The 23,495-nt window shown below is 37.6% G+C and overlaps 2 protein-coding genes across 4 annotated transcripts; one reads left to right on the top strand and one right to left on the bottom strand.

The window, feature by feature from the left end:
* Positions 1 to 4,194: 4,194 nt before the first annotated feature.
* Positions 4,195 to 22,531, bottom strand: LOC115219714 (deoxyuridine 5'-triphosphate nucleotidohydrolase, mitochondrial). 3 transcript variants are annotated; one of them, XM_029789900.2, is made up of 7 exons: positions 22,237 to 22,531; positions 18,173 to 18,352; positions 6,727 to 6,818; positions 5,005 to 5,049; positions 4,637 to 4,711; positions 4,407 to 4,477; positions 4,195 to 4,275 (listed from the first exon to the last, which is right to left on the bottom strand). In XM_029789900.2, exons 2-7 carry the CDS (start codon positions 18,268 to 18,270, stop codon positions 4,219 to 4,221), a joined length of 438 nt encoding a protein of 145 aa, XP_029645760.1. In that variant the 5' UTR covers positions 18,271 to 18,352; positions 22,237 to 22,531; the 3' UTR covers positions 4,195 to 4,218. The 3 variants fall into 3 exon arrangements, with proteins under 3 accessions (XP_029645760.1, XP_036365478.1, XP_036365477.1); XM_036509585.1 differs by having other exon boundaries at positions 18,173 to 18,274; positions 22,237 to 22,303; XM_036509584.1 differs by lacking the exon at positions 22,237 to 22,531 and adding an exon at positions 20,599 to 20,784 and having other exon boundaries at positions 18,173 to 18,393.
* On the top strand, positions 9,124 to 11,500 carry LOC115219713. The gene has a single exon (XM_029789898.2). The coding sequence runs from the start codon at positions 9,336 to 9,338 to the stop codon at positions 11,304 to 11,306; it is 1,971 nt and encodes a 656-aa protein (XP_029645758.1). The 5' UTR covers positions 9,124 to 9,335; the 3' UTR covers positions 11,307 to 11,500.
* Positions 22,532 to 23,495: the final 964 nt, after the last annotated feature.

A 23,495-nucleotide genomic window follows, 5' to 3' on the forward strand; every position in this document is an offset into this window, starting at 1 on the left:
CCTGATGGACAAAATGCTAAGAATTTTACCTGGTGCTCAAACAATTCTTATTTCTTTATTGCTCAAAAGGGGCTAAACATAGAGGGCATGAACAAGGACAGACAAACGGATTAAGTCGATTACATCGACCTCAGTGCATAACTGGTACTTGATTTATCGACCCCGAAAGGATGAAAGGCAAAGTCGACCTCTGCAGAATTTGAAGTCAGAACATAATGGCAGACGAAATACTGCTAAGCATTTCGCCCGGCGTGCTAACGACTCTGCCAGCTCACCGTCTTGAGTGGTGGTAATATTAAAATTGTTTTGTAGTATTGCTATCATGACTCCAATACATAGGAATCCCCCTAGTTTCATTGATGTTGTACTCAGCTGTGCATTCTACCGTTACCTGCATACAGTTAGATATTTTTGTCATTTTTAAATAGTTTAATCTGATTAATTTTTTACACAAAAAGTATATCCTCTCAGACCTGGTAAGTATATTAGAAAATGCTTCACCGAGGAGGTATGAAACCGAATTGTCCAGAATTTTTACTGTACTTATCAACCGTTCCACTTTTCCAGTTATCTCCCTTGACTAGTAGCAATAATTTCTATGGACGAAAATTGCTTTCGATTCACTGATAGACATTCAATGTCTAAAGGGAGTTTAGCCATGAACAGTACCTGCCTGTAAATGGTTTTACTTATAAAAAAAGCAACCAATTATATTATTACACTAACTTGAGCGGCTCATGATTATTTTTTTCCAAAAAATAACTCTGAGCACCTTTTCAAACTCCACCCATCTAACACCCGTGGACATATTTACAAAGTCAGAAAACAGCACAGCTCCCATGACTTCAGGAAACATCTTTTCACACTGAGAGTTGCTGAAGCATGGAACAAACTGCCAGCATCAGTTGTTAGTTGTTGGAGCACTGCATCCTTCAAAACTTCCATGCTTTCTGAGATTCGCCAACACTACACCTGACTTTCTCCCCTCCATACACATGCAAGCATGTATCTGACTCCTGCATTGTTTGCTTTCCAGACATTTGTACATTACTGCATATACTCTGACAAGTTGTGGTGCACCTGAGCACTGTATACAATAATTTCATTATTATTATAAGCATTTGATTGACCAAACTGACTGAATCTGATCTCTTACCTCTCCTACAATGTCATTCAAAAAAAATAAACGATCACGTCATTGAAATCTTAAAGCTATAGATAATACTGCATCAACGTCTGGTTCATTAGCATTTTGCTACTTATAATTTCTTTTGAGCCCATCTTAAAATACTAAATCTCACCATTTCATTGGCTTCCTCCTGTAGAAGTACTTTACTTCACTCAGCTATTCTTCATATATCCATAGCTGTTTCTCTTCTTGCTCACTACAGGCAATGCCCACTTTTTCTCTTAACACTTTAATTTCCAAGGTAGCATACTTGAATAATTCCTTTCTAACCTTGGAGTGTTCTCCATGGTCACTAACCATGCATTTTCTCTGTATGCACACAAATCATTCAGTTAGCTTTTTGGTTAGAAGTTTTTGTTGCCAGCAGTTACAACTCCCCAATATATATTTTCCCCCCTCTAGTCCCAACTACTATTCTTTTGCAACATCCCTACCTTCAATTTTAACTACCAGCAAGCCTCCTGGATTCTTGAAAAGCACATCTTTTATTAGGTAACAAGTTCATACATGCTTATTCACCTCCCACATGGTTATATAGCAACCAGGTTTCATTGACTAGTTTCAAGCTTCTTGAGACATTGATTAGAGTGAGATCTAGGTCACCTGGCAAACCCTTATGATTGAGAACTAATCCCTCAAACACACCTGCTCAACTTGCATGTTGAAGTCTATGCAAGAGCATAATTCATTGTATAACTTGGATTCCGTGAATTAACTTTTGTATGCTTCTGGCTAAGTTAGAAATCCAGGCAATGTAATTAATACTGCTAATGCTGAGAATCACATGATTTTTTTCACAAATTGATAAGTTCTGTTCCTGAAACAACTTATTCCATGGTGTATGGTATAACTATGTTCTCATGTAGAAATTTTATATTTTAGGTAAGCATTGTTAAAAAGCCCAACCTTTCCTTAACCAGTTCATATATACATGTATTTGCAATCCTTAAAATATCCAAAACAAAAGTACTTTTATATAAGTAACAGTACAACGCAGTGATAGGAAAGAAACTGTTAGTTCTAAAGGCAATTTCACTGCAGTTCACAGTAAAAAAAAAAATCTCCTTTATAGTAAGGGTATCTTAGCAGTTCAGTGGAACTCTGTTGGAACCCCAGGTTCATTTCTGGCTCAACAACTTCCTCAGTAGAGGAAACCAAAGAGAGGTAACCGTGAGTTGCCTAAAAGGGTTTAGTCAATGAAATAAACCCCATATTTACACCTTTACTATAAAGCAAAAAATTTTTTTCGGGGTGAACTGCAGTAAAATAACTAATCTTAAGTACTTTTTACTTTGCTTGTCTCCTACCATTTAAATACAATCTTGTTAAATTTAAAAAAAAATTACCCGGCCTTATTTTCTGCTTAAAAAACGTTTCCTTTGCATTTAGATATTCTTTTAGTTCTTCGGAATCCTTTCACTCAAGTGTTTTTCTTATCTTTCAAACGTTTTTGTTGTTTATAGCCAACAATTGTAAGCGTTTTCAGCATACTTTAACTTGTCTCAGTTGTTATACTGAGGCCATGACAGTATACTGCCTGAAATGGGTTTAGTCAATGAAATCAACTCCATATTATTTTATTAGTATCAACATTATGGGGATATGAATGAACCGATACCCATCATCAAGCAGAGACATGCACACACCTCTACAGTTTCCATCTGCTCATTCCACTCACAAAGTAATTACTTGGCCATGCAGTGGAGCTGAAACTGAACACGTAGCCACATGGCTGCAAAGAAAATTCCTAACCCTTTCGTTACCAACCCAGCTGAAACAGGCTCTGTTTCTGAGTATGTCTTGTTTTCATAAGATTTGAATTCAAATCTTCTACAAAGCCTTAGTCACAATCTATGTTCCTAACACTAGATGAATAACTAAATTATTTTACCAAATTTTTTGTTGTATTTAAAGTAATTGAAAGAAAAACAGAGCATCTCAAAATAAGATACAGTAAGGGCTTATATATGTACATAAATTAATCCTTTAATTTCCATGTATTTTTTAACACACCTATTTCTATACACATGTGCATTATTAATGCAACTAGGTACAAAATCGGACTAGTTGCATAAATCAATTGTTTAGAGTTAACAGATGCACCAACACCAGAAGTTTGAATAATACCCTTAAAGTAGATGTAGATGTAACTTAGTATAACTGAACCCAAATTTTACAAGTCTTGATGACAAAACCACTTAAAATAATGTAAGGATACAAATGGTGCAGGAATGGGAATTTCAAACATTTGTGTCAGGGATATCAGGCTTATGATGGTTACAGCCCAAAGACAAGGCATGAAAAGAGTGTATATTATGTGAAAACAATTCACCATCTGCAGTACAGGTACTAATTGCCAAGACTGATTGACCTGGTGCACTGCCTAAGAACCAAAGCTTGCAATGGTGCTAATGCTCAGACCCATATTGGAGTATGGGATTCAGGCCTCTTCTCCTTATCTCCTCAAAGACATACAGCATCTCGAAAGAGTCCAGAGGCTGGCTACCCGCATGGTTCATGGTCTCAAAAATTTGTCCTACGAAGAAAGGCTGAGGACGCTCGACCTTTATTCTCTTGAAAAACGCCGCCGCCGTGGTGATATCATTCTCGCCCACAACATTATAAGCGGAAAGTGTAACCTCTCGAAAGAGCTGTTCTTCACTCCTGCTCCAGAGCGTCGGCTGCGGGGTCATTCCGAAAAGCTCTACCTGCGACGATTTCATCTCAATCGAAGGAGAGGAGCTTTCTCCGTCCGGGTTGCGGATCCGTGGAACAAGCTGCCAGACGAGATGGTGAAGATGCCGACGACCGCTTTGTTCAAAGCCTCCCTGGACCTCAAGTGGCCTGAACTCTTTACATGAACACCACCCTGTACTTAACTCCATGTCCCCCTACATGGCCTTGCTATTTGCTTTTGAGCCAAATTAACTAACTAACTAATAATATAAATATTCAGAATGTTAGAGATACTGTCATAAAAAAAAACAAAAAAACAAAACAAAACAAAGACCAACAATTTAACAATTTTATTACTTTGCACCAGTTGATCCAAAACCTCCCTCGCCTCGCAAGGTATCGTCCAAACTCTGAAAAATAGAAGGATAAGAAAATCAAAATCAAGATTTACATGTTGTCTGAAAAATATATTGAAAGAAAAAAAAAAAAATCTATAACAGAGCAAGTAAATTCAATAAAGAACAATAGTTAACCAACTTACTACACACTCTTCCAGTTCTGCAGTGAATATCCTCTCTAACACTAGCTGGGCAACACGGTCCCCTTTGTTGACTGAGATACAAAACATCAAATAAATAAAACAATTACTTTTACTAAAGTATAAAAAAAACAGAAAGATCAGATCAGTTATATTGGGAAATAAAGAAAAGTAAAATAATAAAATGATTTTTTCTTTATTCTCATTACATGGAAAAAAGAAATACAACCTACCTTTGAAATCAGTCTCAGAAAAATTGAAAAGAAGAACACCAACATTTCCTCTGTAATCTTGATCAATAACTCCAGCTGAAAGGAGAAACAAAGACAGCTGTAATTCTTTTTTGAAGCACCAACTTGATGTTTGATTAACTTCAGAAACGCATACTCCCACCTCTTTTTATTACACAAATGTAAATATGGACTTCTATACAAGAAAATCGTATTATGGTATCAGTCACATTGGAGATAATGCTTGTGACAATTTTATTAACATAGTAACCCAATTTTGCTTACATGGTTGGTAGACTGGTCAATACAATGTGTGTAACCAAGTAATAACTTCGATTTGATATCACATGGTAATACAGAAGAGAACTTACCTCCAACATCAATGAAATGCTTTAAAGCCAGTCCTGAACGAGGAGCTACAAAATAAAAATACAGTCCATCAGGTAAGATACTGACTAGGTAAAAACTGACAAAAAAACAAGCAACCTGATACTGATCACATTATCTTGTCATAGCTTAATATTTATTTTGCTATGTTGCCGAGCAAGGTAGATAATAACCAGCCCCAGCTCTTCTGATCTGGATGAGTGATCAATAAAAACATTCGTATTATTCTACTGACTATTAGAGCTATTACCACCTAAAGACCCCCTTCGGTCATGAATGACCATGGGATTGCACCTAGAAAGTTACCCTCCTAGACACAAGTTCGGGCAAGGTTGTTTATGGAAGACCAGCAGTCGCCCATGCATACCAGCCTCCCCTCTCCACACCACCAGTGTTATCCAAGGGAAAGACAAAGGTCGATACAGCTTGGCACCAGTGACGTCGCAACTCATTTCTACAGCTGAGTGAACTGGAGCAACGTGAAATAAAGTGCCTTGCTCAAGAACACAACACCCAGCCCGGTCCGGGATTCGAGCTCACAACCTCACAATCGTAAGCTCGACGCTCTAACCACTGAGCCATGCGCCTTCACTATATTACCACCAGCGACGGCTGAAAACAAAATTTTCAATTAATAATCTAAAAATTGGTTGCAATAGTACTTGGTCAACAATTTCATCATAACAGCTGGATGTGATTCCTACTACCAGGAAATAATCAAAGAAGTAGAAATGGAACAACTTGTTTTAAAAACAGGTCCAAGTACACAAAGGAGTTTATTTGCTTAAGTAATTTAAAACAAGCAGGAGTGGCTGTGTAGCTTGCTAACCAACCACATGGTTCCGGGTTCAGTCCCACTGTGTGGCATCTTGGGCAAGTGTCTTCTACTATGGCCCCGGGCCGACCAATGCCTTGTGAGTGGATTTGGTAGACGGAAACTGAAAGAAGCCTGTCATATATATGTATATATATGTGTGTGTTTGTCCCCCTAGCATTGCTTGACAACCGATGCTGGTGTGTTTACGTCCCCGTCACTTAGCGGTTCGGCAAAAGAGACCGATAGAATAAATACTGGGCTTACAAAGAATAAGTCCCGGGGTTGATTCGCTCGACTAAAGGCGGTGCTCCAGCATGGCCGCAGTCAAATGACTGAAACAAGTAAAAGAGTAAGCATAACAACCTGAAAATATTTGTGTTGAACTACACTAATGAGGGGAAATCTAGAATCTAGATATTTGCTCAAATAACCATTTGACTGATAAAAATGGCTTGCTTCCATCTTATAATTCTGCTTGTTCCTCCATTACTCAGCCTGTCTGCAATGTTTTCACATGATCAGTTGAAGAGGGAAGGGAGGAGAGATGAGGGAGAGAGGTGGTTGTGAGCAAGGAACTAAGTTTTTTTTCTCCGTTACTTAGCCTGTCTGTAACACTTTCACTGATTAGTTGAAGGGTAAAGCGAATAATGAAAGAAAAGGGAGAAAAAGAAGGTAAGGTAAATAGTGAGCGTGCTGAGTATTAAGTAATCATGGTATTCCAGTTTCCTTTACTTTTCAATCATTAGCAGATGAGCGACTATCTTTTGATAGAAACAACACAGGCTATGCTTTCAGGTTTACTGTTAATTCTGTGAAATATTTATGGGTTCTGCTAGTAGGTAATATTTTACAAGGGAAATGAAGTCAATACAATTAGTTTATAACTTACCCACTCTTCCATAACAGCCTTCAGGTAAAGCTATCTGGAGATCTGTTTTGGCTAGCAATTTTCCTTTAGAAGGGACTGTGTACTCATATGCACTAAAACAAAGAATTAAAAAAAAATATAGTTTTTCATTCTAAAAGGCTTAAATAATTGTAGCTATTAGGAATCTTATTTATATACCTCACCCAGCCAGTTCTATGATGCAAGATCTACTGTAAAAAATTTAAGCCATTAACTTTATGTATCTTTCTTTCAGATATTAGTTGTTTATAATAAGACATTTCAGTGGACATTGTTGACTATAATAAGAGAGAGCAGGGTAAAATAGCGATGTGTGTACATTAGCTATTATCTATAAAAGACTGCACCATAAGGTGCAGGAGTGGCTGTGTGGTAAGTAGCTTGCTTACCAACCACATGGTTCCGGGTTCAGTCCCACTGCGTGGCATCTTGGGCAAGTGTCTTCTACTATAGCCTCGGGCCGACCAAAGCCTTGTCAGTGGATTTGGTAGACGGAAACTGTAAGAAGCCCGTCGTATATATGTATATATATATGTGTGTGTGTTTGTCCCCCCAACATCGCTTGACAACCGATGCTGGTGTGTTTACGTGCCCGTAACATAGCGGTTCGTCAAAAGAGACCGATAGAATAAGTACTAAAGGCGGTGCTCCAGCATGGCCGCAGTCAAATGACTGAAACAAGTAAAAGAGTAAAGAGTATATTAGAATTTCTTTGAGTATGGTTATAAAACACAGGCTTGGTGGTCAGTATTTTCACGAGAAACATTAGCTCATTCCTGTTGCTGAGCATTGAAGGTGGTGGTGGTGGATGAAGAGAATCTAACCTCCAAAATATCAAATTTTTCTCAAGTTCATGCACTAATTCTAGCCCCACCCCTCCCTTTAAATCAGGTTTGAAATTCTTCAAAGTAAAAATGAATTTTCTAAAAACTTGGTTATGAGCGCTTCTGAATAACTTCAGAACTATATATTGACACATAAACACACAAAATTAACTGGCGCCGTCAGTTACAACGATGAGGGTTCCAGTTGATCAATGGAACAGCCGGCTCACGAAATGAATGTAGTTCTCAGTGATGCAGTTTTTCAGAATCGTAATCTTCGTCATATTTTTCTACGTATTTTGCAAATTAAAAAAAAAAAAAATAAAAATGAAGGGATGGGGGAGAGTACTCGAAGTTATGACGGAAAAATCGGATCTTCTGAAAGCCCCCCCCCCCCCACCTCGTCAGCACGCATTTTTTCTCTCCCCCAGGCTGGTTATTTATTTTTTTTGTTCCCGGGTGAAGGTCTTTATTTTAATCAATTTTTTTTTTTACACCTAGTACTTTGTTTTTGGTGACCGGGTGCTAAACAGGATCCTGAAAGTTACGGATCGTGAATTTTCCAAGTCGTCTCCCCACCCCTTAGGAAAACATTTCCCCCCGCAAATTTCTTTAAAATCGTAATCTATGCCACTTGAACGATATTTCTATAAAATTTCACTAATATATATATATATCCATTTTCCTGAAAGTTATGATGGAAAAATTGGATCTTGTGAATTTTCCGAAAGTCCTCTCCCCATCCGTTCGTCTGCGCAAATTTTTGTTTTCATATTCGGTTTCTGGGCAGTTATTTTTTTTATTTTTTGGTGACTGGGAGTTAAAGACGAAATGCCGCTAAGCATTTTGTCCGGCGTGCGTACTAAGGATTTTCTGTCAGCGCGCCGCCTTCGTTAATCACACAAAGAAAAATGATTTCGGTGTTTGTTTAGAATATTTCACACATTAATTATTAGTTAAGTTTCTCGCCCACTTAAAGCTTTTGTTGCCACCTATCGAAACGAAAGTCCTCCGCTCCCCGAAAAACAAACAAAAACCAACTTAATTTCTGTATAGATTCGATCATCAATTTATACATATACACACACGTTCATACAAAACGTATACATATATATGGAAGCCCCCGCACACACACGTTCATACAAAACGTATACATATATATGGAAGCCCCCAACACACACACGTTCATACAAAACATATGTATGGAAGCCCACACACACAAGTAATCTCATTCATTCATACACATAATAAAGTGGGCGAAGAAATGTATCGTACATACTAGATGTAGTCTACACATCTTTCTGCACAGCGTGTGCATGTATTATCATTATTGATTTTTATCATTCCTATATCAATTTAATTTCCTAGAAATTATATGCTAATACTTTTTTTAAAGATAGCATTTGCTTTATGCCTATCTAGTTTAGTAAACCACTTTCGGGTAAACACGCCGTTTAATTTCATTCACTTCGGACCTGCATTAACAGAGATACAAATGCAGAGGCGTAATGTTAAGTTTTGAGTATCCAGACCCATTGATCGAAACGTAATTTATCGAAAACAAATGAACGAAAAAGCAATTGATGGAAATAACACTTATTCGAATAAAAAAGTAATCGAATTATAAATATTAAAACAATTTTGTTTTTTAAAAGGTTTATAATGGTTTTATTAATACCATCTTTTTAAAATTTAAAACGTTTATGTGCGCGCGTGCGTATGCATCATATTTACGTCCCTTTGTCCCGAGATCGATGATATTGAAAAATGGCTGAATTTGTACCAAAAGAAAAAGGAAACCCCTTGTTATTATTCAATGGATACTTGTTCGTCAAAGAGAAGGAAGCTGGAAACAGAACGTATTGGAAGTGCCAGAATTATAATAAGCACTGTAACTGTCGTGCCAAAACCGCTGGTGGTGAGATTATTTCTGTTTCCTGTGAACATAATCATACTGCTAATCCAGCTAAGGTCGAAGCGCGCCGAATTGCGAAAACAGTCAAGACTGAACCCGAAGAAACACCTAACTCACCCCAGTTTGTAATTTCAAATGTAGCTTCACATAATAGCACTGTTACAACTCCAGTACTACCTTTACATAATCATACAGTTATTCCAGCTAATGTCGAAGCGCCCCAACTTACGGGAAAAGTCAAGATAGAACTTGAAACATGTGACTCTTCACCTCCGCATGTAGTTTCAACTGTAGCTTCAGATAACAGATTTGCTTCAACTCCAGTACTACCCTCAGTAAGTAACATGAAACGAACAATTCAACAAGTACCTCGAGAAAAAAGAGCCAAATGTAGTAAAGATTTTCCAGAGGACCCTACCAAAACTAAAAAAGCTAAATTTGTTCAAAGCGAAAAAGGAAAACCTATGTTGTTAGTAGATGGATATTTGTTTGTTAAAGACAAGGAATTGAAAAATAAAAAATATTGGAAGTGTCAGAATTATAAAAAATATTGTAAATGTCGTGCCAAGACAGATGGGGATGAGGTCATTTCAGTTTCTGGAGAACATAACCATGCCGGTAATCCAGTTAATGTTGAAGTGCGGCGATTTATGGAAAAAATTAAGAATGACTCTAAAGAAACTCACGATTCACCTCAATATGTAATTTTAAATGCTGCTTCAGATATTAGTAATCTAACAGTTCCCGCACTACCCCCGCTTAGTAGTATAAAACGGACGATTCGACGAGTGCGCCAACGAGAAATTTGCGGGTTACCTGTACCCAACCATAGAAAAGACATAACCTTTCTTGACGAATATACCAAAACAAATAGGGGAGACGACTTCCTGTTGTTTGATTCGGGCCCAAGTGAAGACAGAATGTTGATATTTTCGACCCGACAAAATCTGTATGTTCTTGATTCGTGTCAAAATGTCTTCATGGATGGCTCCTTTAAAACAGTGCCGGTAATATTTGATCAACTCTATACAATTCAAGGTCTTAAAAATGGATTTTGTCTTCCTTTGATATTTGGATTGTTACCCAATAGGAAAGAAGAAACGTACATTAAATTTGTTAAGACAGTAAAAACACTAGTACTGTTTTCAAACATTGATTCAATTACTACAGACTTTGAACCGACAATGATAAAGGCTGTCAGGACAGAATTCGATTCCGTTAATCTGTATGGTAGTTTTTTTCATTTAGGGCATTGCCTATACAAAAAGGTATGCGCCTTCGATCTAAAAGAGAAATACAACACAGATGCACATTTTTCACTAAGTATTCGCATGCTTTTAGCTCTAGCTTTTGTTCCAACAGAGCAAGTGTATGATGCATTTGGAGCGCTAGTAGATGAAGCGGTATATCCTCCAGAGGCCCTTCCAGTAGTTGACTATTTCGAAGACACGTGGCTAGGACGACCATGTATTCGCAATGGTCGCCGTCCACCTATATTTGACTTAAAGATGTGGTCCTGTTTTGACAGAGTGCAACAGAATTTACCAGAAACAAATAACGCTATTGAAGTATGGCACCGAGCATTTTTGCATCAAGTCTCGGCGAACCGGTCAACAATTTGGAGATTTATAGAAGAGCTGAAGAGAGAACAATCTTTGAACGAGATTAATATAGAAAAATTACTCAGCGGAATGGAGTGCGAATCAAATACTAAAGAATGTCGCATTTCTGCCAAGCAACTTAAAAAACTCACTGAATCGTTTCAAGAATACACCAATGTAGTCGACTATCTATGCGCAGTAGCTCATAACGTGAGACTATAACGCTTTTTATAATTTTTTACATCAGCTAAATAAATAGTTTGTAGAACGAAAACATTTGCACCTTTTTTAAATATTGATTCAGTTTCTTGTGACTTTGAACGAGCTATGACAAAAGGCCACAGGTTTTCAGACTATCAACACCACACACATTATATACAACTTCATTCTAAAAATAAAAAAACACGACAATGTAATTTCCGCCCTTCAATCCTTTCTATATTTCTAAAATCTGTTAATAATTCGACTAATTGTTGAATCGAGCAACTGCTACTTCGAACAACTGTCTTGTTTTTCGTTTAGCCATTTTCGATAAATTGCCACGTAGTTTTTCTTTGTATTTATTTTCGTTCACTTACATTTTCCTGACAACCAGCTAAAATAGGCAACAACACATTGCTTGTACACTGCTAGCAGTAGAAAGCATTATATCACCTCATATTACAATCAACTTTTTAAATCTTAAAACTTCTGACATTTTAGAAGTTTTCAAAGTAAACGGAGTTAGCTCCCTTGTGACAGCAGTAACCAGACAAAACGTTTCTTTTCCATGTAATAATTTTCCGCTTATTTTTAGCAGTTCATGATTTTTTTTCTAGATGGTTCCGAGTTCAGCCCCACTGCATTGTACCTTGGGCAAACACTACAACCCTAGGCCAAATGAAGCCTAGTGAGTGGATCAGAAATCAGGAAACAAAGAGGTTTCGTTTTTATGTCTTAGTACCCACATATAGCTTTGACAACCGGTGTTGGTTTATTTAAGCCCCATAATCTAGCGGTTCGGTAAAAGTGACCGACAGATTAAATACTGGGGTCGATTTGATTGGCTAAACTCTTTAAGGCGGTGCTCCAGCAGGGTCCTTTTAAATGAGAAATATCAAATGAAAATTTTATCTACGCCAGTTCTCTTTGAAACTCAATTAGATGATTTGCTAATGATGTAAAACCACTAAATCGGAATATTTGACATTTTAATATTCTTTTAGAGATAACGAGTCAATATACTAATTATGTAAAAGGGATAAAGCAATAATTCCGAATATATATAGCGAGAGAGAGAGCACAACAAATTGACAGCGTAGACATGACCTTTTTTCTTTCGTCTAATTCCGAATAATTTATTTGTAAAATTTGTGGTCTTCACTTTAATTTTCCTGTCACTCAGTCGCTACAAAGATTTTTGGATGGAGCTAGGCTCACTATTTTCGCTTGCATTGAAAATGCGTTGTGTTTATAATGTCTATATTTCTAAGAGTTTATATACATTATTATATCGATTCTCCAGTCGGTCTTGACATATGAGGACCCTTCAACCCATTGAGTTTATGTTGAGTCGGGTATGTCATTAGTCCTGTCAAAAAGTTGCAAACCAGTCCAGATTGTGCCAGAGTGTGTGGATTACGGAAGTGTTGCTGCTGTGCTTGATAATGCTTTTGTCCATCTGTTGGCATCCTTTTTGTCTCGGGAGACAATGGAGTTGCGCTTAAAATAATCTAGACCGGCTTTTACATTTCATGTCCTAATACATCTCCTGCTGTGGCTGTGTAGTCCTATCCTGGACAAACACTCCCTCTGGCGGGTGCCGCAAATGTAGCGAAGACTGTTCCTGGCTGGTTGTAATGTCTTAGTTTCTTGTTGACGTCTTGTCTTGTCTTTCTTGTCTTGTCTTGCCTTGCCAATGTGTATATTGAGCTCAGCATCAAGGGATAGGTTGTAGGTGACGGTAGAGCCAAGATAGGTAAACTTCTCCACCTCCTGTAATCTGTGGTCTCCAATATGTATGTTTAGGATGTCCAATGTAGCCTGACCCATGATGTTGGTCTTCTTGAGGCTGATAACTAAGCCAAAGTCGTTACATGCTTGCTCAAAACAGTTGATGAGCCTTTGTAGGGCTTCTGTGTGTGATACCAGAGTGGCATCATCAGCAAATAGCATCTCCTTGATCAGGATGCTTCTGATTTTGGTCTTGGCACACAGGCATGAGAGATTGAACAGTTTCCCGTCACTTCTACTGTGCAGAAACACTCCATCATCTGATGTCTGAAAGGCATGTGAGAGCAGCAGCGAGAAGATGCCAAATAATGTAGGAGCAAGGACACCTTGCTTTACCCTGTTTTTTATTTGGAAGGTGGCTGATGTTGAACCATTGTGCTGTATGGTGCCTTGCATATCATCATAGAAAGCTTTGATGATCCTCAGCAGCTTTGGTGGACATCCGATTTTTTGAAGCAGGATGAAGAGGCCTTTCCTACTTACCAAGTCAAAGGCCTTTGTCAGATCAATGAAGGCCATATATAATGGCATTTTCTGCTCTCCTGAAGTTGGCATATGGAGAATATCATGTCAATAGTTGATCTGCTTCTTCTAAAGCCACACTGCGATTCTGGATAAATTCGAGAAGCAAGCAGTTGTAGCCTGGACAGGATAACGCAAGCAAAGGTCTTTCCAACAGTAATTGTTACAATCACCACGGTCACCTTTGTTCTTGTAAAGCGTAATCATGTTAGCATCCTGCATATCCTGAGGGACTGTACCCTCTTTCCAGCACTGACACAGAAGCTCATGAAGGTGCCAAAGCAGGATGGTGTTCTTGCCGGCTTTGATGATCTGTGAGGGGATGCCATCTTTTCCCGGGGCCTTGTTACTTGCTAGGGAGTCAATAGTCTTGGTGAGCTCTGCTATAGATGGTGGACTGTCAAGATATTGACACTCTCGATTGCAGCCTCAGCTACCATGGTCTCTCGTGAGTAGAGATCCTGGTAGTACTCCACCCATCTATCCATTTGCTTGCTTTGGTCCTTGATGAGATCTCTAGTAGTTGATTTCAGAGGGGCTGACTTGGTTGCGGATGGACCGATGGCCTTCTTCAAACTGGCATACATCCCATGGGTGTCGCCAGCCGACTGGATACTGACAGATTTCCTGCCAATACCTATTTGCACAGCATCAGGCTGTCAGTTGGGTTTTATTTCTTGCCTTTCTGAGTTCTTCGAGTGACTTTGTAGAAGAATCACTCTTGTATTGAATCAGAGCTGCACGGTTTGCTTCGATAACTGCTTCCAGCACTGAACCAATCTGGGTTTTGCCTTTCTCTCATGCCGAAAGTATCTATTGATGTGGTATACAAAGCTTCCCTGATATAATTCCACCTACTTTCAGCAGAAGAGGTTGGGCAGCTAGAGGGCAACCTTGATAGAAACAGCAAAACATTTTTGCAGTGTAGGGTCCGAGGTTCTGGCAGTGTTAATGCGTGGTCGGCCCATTTTCTTGGAGTGATGGACTTTTTAAGGCAGAATCCTCACCCTGCTTCTAATTAGTGAGTGATCTGTGTCACAATCCGCGCTGTGGTAACTACAGGTCAGTTGAACAGAATTCAGAAAGGATCTTCGTGTAATGATGAAATCCAGCTGATGCCAGTGGTGAGATCTTGGATGTCTCCAAGATGCCTTGTTGGCAAAGAATGTGTTGGTGATGCACAGGTTATGGTATGTACAAAATTCAAGTAGTCTCTGACCATTGTCATTCATGTTGCCAATACCAAAGTGTCAAACACACATGGGCCACGAATCATGGTCAGATCCCACGCGAGCGTTAAAATCTCCTAGAAGGTAGATGTTTTCATTGGTTAGTATATTTTTAATGACACAGTTGAGATCTTTGTAGAACTGGTCCTTGGTCTCCTCTGAGTTGTAGAGAGTGGGAGCATAGATGCTCAATAGATGTACTGAACCAGATGTCAAGAGGCGCAGTGAGAGGATACGCTCAGTGCCTCCTGATGGTGGTTCTATTGAGGAGAATAATGAGTTTCTCACTGCAAAGCCAACATCATGCTGACGAGGTTCTTCTGGATCGCTTCCCTGCCAAAAGAAGGTGAAATCCTGTTCTTTGAGTTTGCCGTTTGAGGGGAGTCTTGTCTCCTGCAGCCCAGCAACGTCATCAGATATAACAGGGCACATGGTCCTGACATTCCAGCTTGCTAACCACAGGACTGGTGGTTTGTCTTTTAGTTGTTTGCCGGATTTCTTTGAAGGTTGTCTCCTTTCCGTAACCCTGGATAGGGGCCCATACCGGGTACTGTCAGCCGGAGCCAGCTGAGCCCGGGACTCGTGTCAGGCAGGGTCGTCACTCCCTGAAGTAGTGAAGAAGTTCGCTACCCACTACCTTTTCAAGTAATGTTAAATTATTATCAAATTTTTCATTTTTTTAATTGTTATTTATATATTTATTTTTAACCACTAATCTGCTATTACCACTGCCTCTGCTACTGCTGAAAATGATATTGCTGCTGCTGCTAATGATAAATGCGGGGCCCCTGTATGAAAATTAGTGGTTAAAAATAAATATATAAATAACATTAAAAAAAAAGAAGAAAAATTTAATAATTTAACATTACTGTCCTTCATCTAGGCTCGCAAAATTACACGAAAACGTATAACTAATGTTCTAAACGACCAGTCACAATCACCTTCCTCCGAGAGCATTAGATTAATTAAATCATAACTGCGCCACAAGCTGGACTAAAAGTATTTCACCCAACGACACAGAAAATTGAATTAACAAAATCAACATTCTAACTGCACGCCAAAATATGCCATATGTAGCTACTGGCTGGCAAAGAAATCGCTGAAAAGAAAAATCCAGAAACTGAAAGAAAACGTCTTTTTTTCTATTTTATTAAAACCTTAAAACTAAAACATTACTAACCATATCGTATGGCAATGTCTAAGACAAGGTATGAATGTCGAATACGTTACGTTTGTGGATGAATACAATTTGTAAAAAAAAAAAAAAAAAAAAAAGGGCGAAAACACAAGACGATAGCTGCTTATTGTGGAGACTTTGGAAAATAACATTTTCCACGATAATAAGCAGCTCCACTGTATTTTAAAAAGTATTTTCGTTTGATAGTACTTATATGTGAATTGAATGAAAGTAAACTTCAATTGTAAAAACTTTATATGATAATTTAGGTTACAGAAATTCTAAATCAAAACAAAATTCGGCGCGAACACGGTAACGTACTGTCGCTCACAATTCATTCATCAATATACTTTCCCGCTGTCTGTAAGTGTTTACCTAACATACTAAAAATAGCAGGTAATCAAACTTTAAATAGTTTTAGCTGCTGTTTTTTTGTATGTTCGACGACCATCTAAAGGCCTCCATCTTCGGGCTAAAAAAGCTGGACTATGGCGGGAAAGTATGATTTCGCGGTTTATCTTCAATGGTCTTCTTCCACATAAGTACCACTGCCCTTGCCATTAATTAATGAAAATATTTCTTGACAATAACAGTAAATATTTTTTTTTTGTTTCAGTCATTGGGCTGCGGCCACGCTGGGTCATCGCCTTGAAGAATTTAGTCGAACAGATCGACCCCAGTACTTTATCCTCTTTTGCCGCACCGCTAATGCGCGGAGACGTAAGCAAACCAACACCGATAAGTGGTGGTAGGAGACAAAAGGCCAATTACACATACATATACGACGGGCTTCCACACAATTTCCGCTTGCCAAATCCACTCACAAAGCTTTGGTCGACCCAAGACTATAGTAGACACTTGTTCAAGGTGTCACGCAGTGGGAATGAACCTGAAACCACGTGCCTATAAGAACTTTTAGATAAGCATGTCTTTGAAACAAAGCAGGCGTGACTTCCCAACCACTGGATGGCACCTTGAGCAATTGTCTTTTACGACAGCCTCGAGCCAACAAAAGCATTACGAGTGCCATTGGTAGACGAAAAGTGAAAAAAGCCCGACATGTATACAAGTGTCCAACCACCACATGACAACCAGCGTTGGTTTGTTTACGGCCACATAACTGATTTGGCAAAAAGGTACTGATGAAATAAAGTACCAGGCTTTTAAAAAAGTACTGGGTAGATTCGTTCATCTAAAAACTCTTCAAGCATAGTTATGATCTTAATGACTGAAACAAAATAAAAGAAATAGAAACGTTTTTAAAAAGTGCTAAAATTTTACTTCTTCGAGAATTTTTCTTCTTTTACATTCTTTCATTCTTACAACTTAATTTTGTTACAAGCCTAAGTCTTTTGTATTTCATTCATACACGTCCCTAAAGCGAAGGGTGATCCACTTATTTTTAGATTTATTAAAACTTACGGAAGAAAAGTCTTGCCTTTGAAGCCTTCTTAAGAGGAATGTAAATGTCCCAATTAGAAATCTAGATATAAAGTTACAGGGTATACATAACGCATCAGAATTTAGTGAAAAAAGAAGTTTCAACCAAATAGCAATATTTTATTAGTTTGATATTTAAATGGCTTAACGACACCAGTGTCCCCCACCGTAGCTTTGTTGCTTTCAGAAAAATGGATTTTCTATCGCCATTTAGTGAAAAATAAGTTTAAATCTAGTCAGAACAATATTTAATTAACATATATGTTTCCCCACCCAAAAACTGACTTTATATCTGTTCACCCTAACTCCAACCATATCACTCGCGCCAATTTTTAAAAAAAAAGCCCACGCGTCATATTTATTTTTCTTTTCTGTAGATTAGAAAATAAAAATCACACAGAAAAAATTTCGGTACTATTTAAATACAGAGGTCCCGACGCATCTACGTAACCCTAATCCTAACGAGTTACGTTGATGCATAGACTCCGGTTTTTAAGTAGCGCCAAAATTTATTGAAGTCTTGAAAACTAGAATTGGTTTGTTTACAGCTCCGGAACTTACTGGTTCAGCATAAGCGACCAATAGAATAATTACTAAGCATTAATGGAAAAAGAGTATTGCGGTCGATTCGTTCGACTAAAGCCCTTTAAGGCGGGTGCCCCAGCATGGCCGTACCCTCGTGAGAGAAAACAAGTAAATATAAGATGTAATAGCAATTGTAAAATTACCTGTAAAGGTCGTATCCAGCAGCTTGCGGCGATCCTCGAGTTGGAATGAATGCATTTTGACTAAGTCTTGCGAATTTTACAACTTGTTTTGCAGGCATTTTGCTGTTTCAATAATAGAGGGGTTAGAGATGCAAAGTCGAAAAAGCGGGAAACGATCGCAGGCGGTGAAATTTCCGGTTCCTTTCTAATAAATAAATAGAATAATAAATAAATAAATATATAGTGTGGGAGACAGACAGTATGTTGTGTAAGTGAAGTGCTTCCGTTAGTGTGTGCGAAGAGACAGAGAGAGTAATGTGTGAAAGAGAGAGATAACTGAATTTTTTTACTCGGTGTATGTGTATATGTATGTCTGCATGTATGTGTGTGTGTATGTATCTATGTATGTGTGTGTGTGGTGTGTGTTTGTGTATGTATGTGTGTGTGTATGTATGATGTATGTATGTATGGCCGATTCAGTGTTTACATTTTTTACGGAAATCCACGGAAACCGGTTAATATAGGGCGTAACAAATATCAGAAAATCAAAAAAAAAATGTGTGTAATAGGTGTAAAACAACTCGCTATGAAAGAATATGAAAAAAAAAATTCGCGCACGCGAACTGGGGGTGGGGGAGAGGCCTCGGAAAATTCACATCGGGAAGTTCCGAAAGCGTCTGAGGGGCTGACCCGGGCACCAAAACAAAAAAAAAATAGTGTAATATGTGTAAAACAACTTGCTCTAAACGAATATGAAAAAAAAATGCGCTCTCGAGAAAGAGGGGTGGGGGAGAGGCCTCGGAATATTTATATCGGGAATTTCCGAAAGCGTCTGAACCTGGCACAAAAACAAAAACAGCGTAATAGTTGTAAAACAACTTGCTCTAAACGACTATCATGAAAAAAATGCGCGCTCGCGAAAGGGGGGGTGGGGGAGAGGCTTCGGAAATTTCACATCTTCAGTCCACGGCCTTTAAACTAAGAAAAAATAGTGTAATTGGTGTAAAACTACTTGTTCTAAACGAGTATCAAGAACACACACTCACACATGAATCATAAACTCCGTATTTCGCAAAAAAAAATAATAAAGAGAAGAAATTCTGGAAAAAGTGAAGAAATGTTGGATCTCCGCCATGTGAATCAAAATACGTGTCAGAAACATCTTGAAATACTACAGAAATTATGTTACGAAAATGATAATGTATACATACCTCTGTGGGTGGTCCATCGATAATGATGATAAAGAATGAGTTGGATTTGAACTCAGAATATTGACTAACACAACTACATACTACAAGACTCAAAATATTCAGCCAAGCCACCACCCTTTAACTAGCAATAATAATAACATCAATAACATAACAGCCAAAAGATTTATTTGTTCTGAAAATAACAATCATAGTAAATAAATATGTTCTTTAATATTCACATTCATGTGCACAGTTAAACACACTTACATACAAACAGTCACGCATGCATAATAGAACGGAACACATAAATGAAGGATGCATTACTTAGTATATATTACATCTAGAGAATTTTGATTAATAAGTCAAATATGCAAATTATAAAGATAATTAATTGCTTTACTAAACAGTGTTGTAAAGGTGAAAGAATAAATTTGGGAAAAAAATACACGCCAAAACTAATTAATAAAGGATAATTAGGGAAGGATTGACACAAAATAATAATTTTTTCTGATAAATGCATCTTAATAAGTGAGAAGAATTGCATATATCTGAACTATTTCAAAGAAAAGCATAAATTTAATGTTTAAAATAGCTTTAACCAGGAATGAGATCCAACATTTCTTCACTTTTTCCAGAATTTCTTCTCTTTATTTTTTTTTTTTGCGAAATACGGAGTTTATGATTCATGTGTGAGTGTGTGTTCTTGATACTCGTTTAGAACAAGTAGTTTTACACCAATTACACTATTTTTTCTTAGTTTAAAGGCCGTGGACTGAAGATGTGAAATTTCCGAAGCCTCTCCCCCACCCCCCTTTCGCGAGCACGCATTTTTTTCATGATAGTCGTTTAGAGCAAGTTGTTTTACACCTATTACGCTGTTTTTGTTTTTGTTTTTGTGCCAGGTTCAGACGCTTTCGGAAATTCCCGATATAAATATTCCGAGGCCTCTCCCCCACCCCTCTTTCTCGAGAGCGCATTTTTTTTTCATATTCGTTTAGAGCAAGTTGTTTTACACATATTACACTATTTTTTTTTTGTTTTGGTGCCCGGGTCAGCCCCTCAGACGCTTTCGGAAATTCCCGATGTGAATTTTCCGAGGCCTCTCCCCCACCCCCAGTTCGCGTGCGCGAATTTTTTTTTTCATATTCTTTCATAGGGAGTTGTTTTACACCTATTACACACTTTTTTTTGATTTTCTGATATTTGTTACGCCCTATATTAACGACAAGCTACGACAAGCGAAACATCGCCAAGTATTGTTATTTCGTTCACATGTGTTCCTACATAAATATTTGGGGCGATCCTATTCATAATACCATAGTACCAGCTTTTTTTTTTCTTTCAGTAGATAAACATTAACCGATACTTCTATTAAAATATGAATAAGGAACTAATGAGTATGTAAGAATCAAAAGGTGAACATGAGATAGCAAAATCAAGCATTCGTTTTGGATGCCAGGGAATTTTTGGGTAACTTTTAACTAAAGCGGTGTAATTTAAAATCAAGCCATCAATAACAGAATATATAAAATCACTTGGCTACCCTGAATGAGTGAAGCGAACAAGTAGAAGCTTCGAAATAGTTATTGTACTTGCAGAATTCTGGTTTAAACACCGCATATAATACATTTTTTATTTTGGGGAATTTTCAGAAAATTTTTACGAATGTGTTTTTTCGATAACATGTATAATTAATTTATTAAGCTGTATAAACCACTCATTTCGAAAAGTAAACGTTTTGATTATTTATAGGAAAGATTTCGGAAGAATTAAATATATGGCAATCTTTGAATAAAAGAGCAATTTCTTGGTTGTCCTTTCATTTCATTTTGTCGACTGCCGAGATTTTGTACATTTTCGGATCTTTTCCTTTTGAACGGCAGTTTTCGACACAATTTCTAGTTAACTAAACACTTTTAAACTTTGTATACTGGTAGAATGTGTCAAAATAAAACATTTTTTTCTCTTGGCTTTCTTGAGAAAATTGTAATTTGTAAGTTTAACGTAGTTTAATTTTTCGAATTTTAACCAATCCTATGCCCTCTATTTAGCTAAAATCATTTGCTGCGTCTAAAACAGACAACATCTTGTCACTAACCCTAACTTTTAGCCTTTCGTTTTTCTTTGTTTTAATTGTTAAATTAATTTAAGGATAACAATTAAGAAAAAAAAACGAAAGCAATGAAAAATAATTTTAATTTGACAATTAAGAAAAAAAAACGTAAGGCTAAAACGAAAGCAAAAACATGACGAATAATTTTAGATACACGCGTAACAATTAAATTAATTTAACAACTAAGAAAAAAAAACGAAAGGCTAAAATTTAGGGTTAGTGACAGGATGTCTCAGTTTCAGACGCAGCAAATGATTTTAGCTCACTAGAGGCGATTCATCGGTTAAAATTCGAAAAATTAAACTACGTTAAACTTACAAATTACAATTTTCTCAAGAAAGCCAAACGAAAAAATGTTTTATTTTGACACATTCTACCAGTATACGAAGTTTAAAAGTGTTTAGTTAACTAGAAAATGTGTTGAAAACTGCCGTTCAAAAGGAAAAGATCCATGTTTCTGTTACGTTGGTTTAATTTTAATCTGCGTCGCTTTTTAATTAGTGGTTACATTCAATCCATAACTAGTAATATTCTTTAACCGCAGATCAGTCTTAATGGAGTGGGTCTTTAATCAAAGGTATCCCACCATGTCTATTCCAGCTTTACTTTTTTTATTCATGCTTTTATTTTTTTAAAGGTAGGATTTGGTTAGACACATTTGGATTATCTTATTTAGCATGTAAAGAAGCCGCTTACAGTATTATAAAAAGAATGAAATCTCATAGAGGTATCCTTGTAAATTCCCCGAGTATATGTTCTTAAATGAATAATTATACACGTACCTGCACAGTTGTGTCCCGCCGACTTTTTTCTCGTAACTTGTAGAACCAGAATTTAATATGAGAAAAGAGAAAGTGATGCGTGCGCACAGATATATATACGAGACTTCAATATTTTACCGATTTGCAAGTTTTGTTTCGTAGAGACGTGATGTATGTGACTATATATATGCGTACGCGCCAGCCATTTATTTTTTATACATAGAATTCCAAAATCTATACCATCTGAAGCGTATATGTAGAACATTTCATTAAAAGACATCTATTTTTCTGAAAATTACAAGGAAACAAAGTCAGTGGTGTGCGAGCACACTTGATAAGTTTATTTTGTAAGGTATGGCTGTGTGGTTACAAAAAGTCGTTTTGTAACGTTCAGTTCCACTGCCCAGTACCTTGGGGAAGTGTCTTCTATTATAGCTCCAGATTGACTAATTGTTTTGTGGGTTAATTTAGTAGACAGAAACTGGAGAAACCCAATGTATTCTGCACCAGTATTGCTAGAAATAAGAGTCAAAACGACTCAATAGGCACGGAAAGTACTATCTTAATGACTGACAAGGGAGGCAAGCTCTCTACAGCAGCGGACATAGCCATGGTTATGTCTGTTGCTGTAGGAAGTTTGCCTTTCTCACTTAAGTGACATCTACACACACACATGTTAGAAGTAAATAGACACTCCATAAAACATCGTTTTCTGGTTATTCTAACTTGTAAAGGTTTATATTATATTTCTTATTAATTGACATTTTTATGTTTCATATTCTATATGTGACTGTTTAATCATGCTATGTACAAAAGAAGCCTTGGAAATGTCTGAATTTCAAAGAAGCCGTATTGTGGGTCATTCTGAAGGTGGATATAGCCAGCGTAAAATTGCAGAAAACCATGGGATCCCACTTTCTACAGTTCATAGAGTGATTGTGCAATTCACCAGAGAGGGAAGGAGTCCACATCACCTATTCCGTATGAACTAGCGCCCTCTGACAGAACCCTTCCCTTTACTAAGAGAAGTGTGGAGGATAATCCTTGTTGCAAGACCTTTGGCATAGCAGAGCAAGTTGATGTCAGTCTCAGAACAGCTGTCAGGTATCTTCACAAACTTGGTTACTATTGCAAAGCAGGAAGAAGGAAGCCACATCTTTGACCAGCCAATATGAAGAAGAGAAAAGATTTGGCCAATGAGATGGCGGAGAGGCTACTAGCATTTTGGGACACTGTCATATTCTGTGATGAGTCCAGATTTGCTGTATTTCCTAACTGTT

This window comes from Octopus sinensis, linkage group LG15 (assembly GCF_006345805.1).
Source record: "Octopus sinensis linkage group LG15, ASM634580v1, whole genome shotgun sequence".
NCBI lineage: Eukaryota > Metazoa > Mollusca > Cephalopoda > Octopoda > Octopodidae > Octopus > Octopus sinensis.

Excerpts from the sequence above, each read along its gene's own strand:
- LOC115219713 (XM_029789898.2), top strand. The coding sequence starts at position 9,336 with ATGGCTGAATTTGTACCAAAAGAAAAAGGAAACCCCTTGTTATTATTC.
- LOC115219714 (XM_029789900.2), bottom strand. The coding sequence starts at position 18,270 with ATGCCTGCAAAACAAGTTGTAAAATTCGCAAGACTTAGTCAAAATGCA. Across the intron at positions 5,050-6,726 it reads AGGCTGTTATGGAAGAGTGG|CTCCTCGTTCAGGACTGGCT; the intron begins GTAAGTTATAAA and ends TTTATTTTGTAG. Across the intron at positions 4,276-4,406 it reads CAGAACTGGAAGAGTGTGTA|AGTTTGGACGATACCTTGCG; the intron begins GTAAGTTGGTTA and ends TCTATTTTTCAG.